Source organism: Chiloscyllium plagiosum, chromosome 7, assembly GCF_004010195.1.
Source record: "Chiloscyllium plagiosum isolate BGI_BamShark_2017 chromosome 7, ASM401019v2, whole genome shotgun sequence".
NCBI classification, from domain to species: domain Eukaryota; kingdom Metazoa; phylum Chordata; class Chondrichthyes; order Orectolobiformes; family Hemiscylliidae; genus Chiloscyllium; species Chiloscyllium plagiosum.
The window spans coordinates 24,339,808-24,346,471 of NC_057716.1; the positions used below are offsets into that span (position 1 = coordinate 24,339,808).

The following is a 6,664-nucleotide window of genomic DNA, read 5'->3' on the forward strand; positions in this document are numbered from 1 at the left end:
TCGGGAAGAAGATTGCAGGTAAAGAAGGCGGTGCTGAGTCTGAGGGATGGGACTGAGAAAAGGTTGGGGGAGGGGAAATGAGAAAGCTGGAAAAATCTGCATTCATCCCTCGTGGTTGGAGGGTTCCTAGGCGGAAGCTCTTCCTCCAGTCGTCGTGTTGCCATGGTCTGGCGATGGAGGAGGCCAAGGACCTGCATGTCCTTGGCGGAGTGGGAGGGGAAGTTAAAGTGTTCAGCCACGGGGCGGTTGGGTTGGTTGGTGCGGGTGTCCCAGAGGTGTTCTCTGAAATGTTCCGCAAGTAGGTGGGCGGCACGGTGGCACAGTGGTTAGCACTGTTGCCTCACAGCGCCAGAGACCCGGGTTCAATTCCCGCCTCAGGCGACTGACTGTGTGGAGTTTGCACGTTCTCCCGTGTCTGCGTGCATTTCCTCCCACAGTCCAAAGATGTGCAGGTAAGGTGAATTGGCCATGCTAAATTGCCTGTAGTGTTAGGTAAGGGGTAAATGTAAGGGTATGAGTGGGTTGCGCTTCGGCGGATCGGTGTGGACTTGTTGAGCCGAAGGGTCTGTTTCCACACTGTAATGTAATGTAATCTAATCTAAGGAGTCGTGGAGGGAGTGGTCTTTCCGGAACACTGATAGGGGTGGGGAGGGAAATATATCCTTGGTGGTGGGGTCTGTTTGGAGGTGGCAGAAATGACGAAGGATGATACGATGTATCTGGAGGTTGGTGGGGTGGTAGGTGAGGACCAGTGGGATTCTGTCCTGGTGGCGATTGGAGGGGCGGAGTTCAAGGGCGGAGGAGCGGGAAGTGGAGGAGATGCAGTGGAGAGCATCGTCAACCACGTCTGCGAGGAAATTGCGGTCTTTGAAGAAGGAGGCCATCTGGGTTGTTCGGTATTGGAATTGGTCCTCCTGGGAGCAGATGCAGCAGAGGCGAAGGAATTGGGAATATGGGATGGGGTTTTTACAGGGGGCAGGGTGGGAGGTGGTGTAATCTAGGTAGCTGTGGGAGTCAGTCGGTTTATAGTAAACGCCCGTGTTGAGTCGGTCGTCCGAGATAGTAATGGAGACGTCTAGGAAGGGGAGGGAGGAGTCTGAGACGGTCTTCAGGTAAATTTGAGGTCAGGGTGGAAGGTGTTAGTAAAGTGGATGAACTGTTCAACCTCCTCGTGGGAGCACGAGGTAGCTCCGATACAGTCATCGATGTAGCGGAGGAAAAGGTGGGGGGTGGTGCCAGTGTAGCTGCGGAAGATGGACTGTTCCACATATCCAACGAAGAGGCAGGTTTGGCTGGGGCCCATGGCTACTCCTTTGGTTTGGAGGAAGTGGGAGGATTGGAAAGAGAAGTTGTTCAGAGTGAGGACCAGTTCAGTCAGTCGAAGGAGTGCGTCGGTGGAAGTACTAACAACAGAACATGATCTTCATGTATTGTGTACTGCAAAGCATAGGACTATGGCAATGCTGCAGAAACCATTTTCCAACTTGACTTCATTTTAACTCATCACCACCTACTCAACAGCAATTAAGAATAGGCATCAAATGCTGGTCTTGCTTGTGACATGTGCATCTCTTGAACAATTATATATTTTGTAAAAACTTGAAAATTAATATGAACCCAGTTGCTAGCAAGAGCACAGCCACAATAAAGTAGAATAACATTCCTTGTATAATTAAAGTTCAGATATTATAGATTGACAAATAAAGTCTGAATATTTCCAAATTACTTAGTGAAAATATTTTATATATGTATGTAGCTTTCAGCCAGCCATGCCATATTCCCTACTGACAGAAGATCCTATAAAGCCACTCTTCCACAGCCCCATATGTAAGTGTGCATACAGCTTCCCAAAACCCCTCCCTCACATTCATTCATTCCAAAACTCCTCTTCCCAAATCCTTTCATGCAATGTGCAGCAGCCCCACTTCCCAAACCATGCACCCCCCAACACATACTCATTCAATCCCTCTTTCCAGCCATCTAATTTCTGCTCACTCATACAGCAGCTCACCCTCCAATCACCCACAGCCCTGGACTTTCCAACAGCCATCTAGTAACACAGAGTCTGCTTGGCACCCCACAGTCCCAAAATGGCCAGGTAATATGATTTAAAGTTGACAATAAATATTCCTGAAGAAGGGCTTATGCCCGAAACATGCAATTTTTTGAGCTCAGAGTTCGACATGAAAGTATGCAGTTTTTGAGCAAAGTGCAATGTAACTCTGCAAGTGCAAATTCACCACACAAAATATGTGTGCGCATGTGGGTATTTGTCTGTGTGTGTGTCCGCCAGGGGTGGGGGTTGAGAGTGTGAGAATGTGTGTGTATGTGTGTGTAGTGAGTGCAGATTGTCTTAAGTCTGTGAGGGGGTGCATGTGAGAGTGTGGGAGTGTGTGTGTGTCTATAAGGGTGTGTGTGGGTATCTGTGTGCGCATCTTTGTGTACCTGTGTCCGTGTGTATATGAGAGTGTGCGTGTGTAGTGCAATGGTGATCACCTGTAATGTGACATGTGAACCTTAGGTTCATGTCACATTACAGGTGATCACCATTGCACTACACACACACACACAGCACACACATATTTTGTGTGGTGAATTTGCACTTGCAGAGTTACATTGCACTTTACTCAAAAACTACATCCATTCATGTAGAACTGAGCTCAAAAACTGCATGAATTTATGTAAAACTCGAGAATGCAACTTTAAAAAAAAGGGTTTTGTGATTTATACATGAAAGTTTCACTTCTATCACTGTATTCTAACAGATGAAAGGCTTAACAGACAATCAATTTTTCAATGTATAATTTCAGTTACATCACACTGCAAATTTTTGCTATAAATTCTGTGTTACGATCGAACCCTCCACAATCACCTGATGAAGGAGCGTCGCTCCAAAAGCTAGTGCGCTTCCAATTAAACCTGTTGGACAATAACCTGGTGCTGTGTGATTTTTAGCTTAAAAATCTGTCTTATTGTTATGGATCAGGCCAGACTCCCTCAGCATATACTAAGAAGGCAGCCTAGACCCTAATGTTTTCTTATTTTAAAAGGTAAATATCAGGTGCTATGCTCCAGCTTTTAAAAGAAAACACCCAAGCTGCACAAGTTGCTTATCTTCTCATAAATTGAAGACAAACTAAACTCTTAAAGCCACAGCATTGTCACACTATCTCTTCCCTAAATTGTACTCAATGTCCTGACATCCACCACACTCTGGGATAGTGAATGCCACAGATTCATGATCTTTTGAGCAAAGTAATTTCACTTCATCTGTTTTAAATCTGCTACCCATTATCCTAAAATTACAACCTCTTGTTTTAGATTGCCACACGAGGAGACATCTTCCATATATCCACCTTGTCAATCCCTTTCGTATCTTATTTACTTCAATTAGATATCGCCTCGGTCTTCTAAACTCTGGAGTGTATAGGGCTAAACTGCTCAATCTCCCTTCACAGGGCAAACTCCTCATCTATGTATCTGCTCCACATCCACCCAGTCAAGACTCCTTGGGATTTTACACTTTAATCAAGTTGCATCTCAGTCTTCTAAACTCCAACAGATACAAGCCTATTTTCTTAAGCCACCTTAACGTTTTAGGTATTTGACTAGAACTTCTGTCAAATGCTTCCAAAACAAAGCACTAAAATCCTTCCTTACACAAGGTGACCAATACTGTACACCATACTCCAAATGGATCTCACTAACATGTATAACCGAAGCATAACATTCCTACTTTAGAACTTGCTTCTAGTCACAATAAACAATACAGTTCTACTAGCTTTTCAAATTATTTGTATCACTGCAGGCTAACTTTTTGCAATTCATGCATCGGATCTAATCAAGAACCTTCCTGCATCTCCTCGGTCAGCAATCAGGGACCAGTTGGATAATATACTTCCATTTATTCTTCCTGCCAAAATGGGCAATTTCACATTTTCCCATTGTACTTCATTTTCCAAGTGCTTTACAGCCAATGTATTCACTGTTGAAAATATAGCAGCCAAGGTACATACAGCAAGGTCCAACAAACAGCATTGTGATAATGACTGCTTTACTGTTCTATTTTTAATTGAGAGATAAATATTGCCAAGGACACAGGGCATACAGCTTTTTAAAAAAAATTCATAAGACATGTGCATCACTGGCAAATCCAGCATTTGTTTCCCAAACCTAACTGGCATTGAAGTTAATTAAGAGTCAACCATTTTGCTGTGGGTCTCGAATCGAGGACAGGAGAATTTCTTTTCTAAAGACCATCAGTGAACCTTGTGGGTTTTGGTGAAAATCAATAATAGTTTCTGAGATAAGTTTTCAATTTCAGATTTCTAAATTAAATTTAAAGTTCCATCAGCCGCCCTAAAGAGGTCTGAACCCTTAGCCTCAGAACATTAGCCTGGGTTTTTGGATGATCACTTCAACTCAACACACACCTCTGTTGCCTGGCCAACATCTGTCTCAATCTTGCTGCAGTTCTCCAGCAAAGCTCAGAACAAGCTGGAAGAACAGCAACTAATTTTCAGCTTGGGAAACTCTACAGCCTCCTGGACTCAATATCAAATTCAACAATTTTAGAGCTAGAAGCACCTTCTTCCATGTCCTTATCCCAACCCCAAAACACCAGGCCTTGTTAGCATATAGTCTGCTATTATACATCACCCACATTAACAACTAATTTTCCCAATTAGTAGTTATTCATTCTCCTAGGTTGACTGTTATCCAGTCCTTTGTCTGTCCAACTGATTTTCTTTCCCTTTGGGCTGTATCTCCACCCACCCCATCTTCTGCATAAAAACCAACATTTTCATGACTACCATCAGACCTGAGGAAGGGTCACTTAATCCAAAACATTAACACTGATTTCTCTTCACTGATGCTGCCAGACTTGCCGATACTTCCTAGCAGTTTCTGTTTTTATGCCTCTAGGTGATCAGTTCATTTACATACCCTACCATAATCTAACTTCCTCTCTAGCTAATGGGTTTTTGAATTGGTGTAATTGGGTCATGTAGACTCTTACATCCCTCTAGATAGGCAGATGAGCATTTAATTTAACATTTCATCCAAATTAGGCAGTTCAAACAGCCTCGCCTAGTCCTGCAGTAGAGTATCAGTGCTTGGTTGTATGCCTAAGCTTTGGACTGAAACACTTGAACCTCTAATTGTGTGTTTCAAACTTGATCACGTTACCAACAGACATGGCTGAAACCGGAGGGTCTTCGTACACAAATCTTTGAAGATGGCTGAACAATTGAGAAAGCAGATGGGATTTATCATGGAGGAAATGCTAGTCCTTTTTAAAAAAAGGCTCAACCTCAACTGGAGTATTGTGTTCAATTCACAGCACTTTGAGGACAACATAAGAATCTTAGAGAGGTTTATTAAGATGATGAGGTACTTCAGTAGATGGAAAGAATGGAGAAGCTGGGGTGTTCTCTTAGAGTTGACAGGATTAAGAGGTGATACGAGACAAGTATTCAAAAATCAAACAGCCTTATACCTGTCTTTCACTAATGTTGCCACACTCCTTACAGACGATCTTGTTAACGACTATTCCATGGTATAGTCTGTTAATGAGGTCATGCCCAGAGGTTCCAACTAAAGAGCTCTCCAATGCACTGAAGAGAATTCGATTTAATTCTTGTACGTCATGCTGACTAGTCTCCTGCAAAATAATTTTGACTTATTTAATTACACATTCAATCAATCTTCAAAGTCTAACAACAAATTCCATGTTGAAGGGCTTTCAAAGAGAAATGATGATACGATCAGGGAAGCAATAAAACAAAATTACACATTTCATCCACCAATTCCATAAATTATAGCTCACAAATTCCTCAAAGGTTTTGGTTCTACATTTCAACCGGAATCATGCAATTTTAGTCTTCCCATCTTCTCTGCTCTACAACTTCACATCAAATTACTTGAGCACCCCTGAAATTCTCTTAACATGGCACGTGACCTGAAGACCTAGATATTCAGCCAAGATTTTAGTCATTTCTTCCAACCTGTATTACTGTTCAGCTCCTGCCAAACGGGCTTCATAATGTCAAAAATGCTTAATAAACTTCCCAGTCGGGCCTTGGCTAGGAAATCCTCGACAATACCAGGCGACTGAAGCGTGGAGTCTGCACATTCACCTCTTTTTGTGTGGGTTTCCTCCGGGTGCTCCGGTTTCCTCCCACAGTCCAAAAATGTGCAGTTAGATGAATTGGCCATGCTAAATTGCCCGTAGTATTAGGTGAAGGGGTAAATGTAGGGGAATGGGTCTGGGTGGGTTGCGCTTCAGCGGGTCGGTGTGGACTTGTTGGGCCGAAGGGCCTGTTTCCACACTGTAAGTGATCTAATCTAATCTAAATACCAATAAAATGTTATATAAATTTGCTCAGAACATCTGCTGCACTCCAGGAACATACAATGCTTTCGAAAGAAAAAGGCATCCAACTTTTGTCTAAAGGGGAGAGCCAGAAAATAAGATCATAAGACCATAAGACATAGGAGCGGAAGTAAGGCCATTCGGCCCATCGCGTCCACTCCGCCATTCAATCATGGCTGATGGGCATTTCAACTCCACTTACCCGCATTCTCCCCGTAGCCCTTAATTCCTTGTGACATCAAGAATTTATCAATTTCTGCCTTGAAGACATTTAGCGTCCCAGCCTCC

At 43.2% G+C, this 6,664-nt stretch overlaps 1 protein-coding gene across 1 annotated transcript in view; it reads right to left on the bottom strand.

The window, feature by feature from the left end:
- LOC122551913 (ubiquitin carboxyl-terminal hydrolase 40-like) overlaps positions 1-6,664 on the bottom strand; it is a 121,489-nt gene that overhangs the window by 84,826 nt on the left and 29,999 nt on the right. The window contains exon 5 of the mRNA XM_043694481.1: positions 5,501-5,665. Coding sequence (XP_043550416.1) covers positions 5,501-5,665 — 165 coding nt within the window. The remainder of the gene's footprint in view (positions 1-5,500; positions 5,666-6,664) is intronic.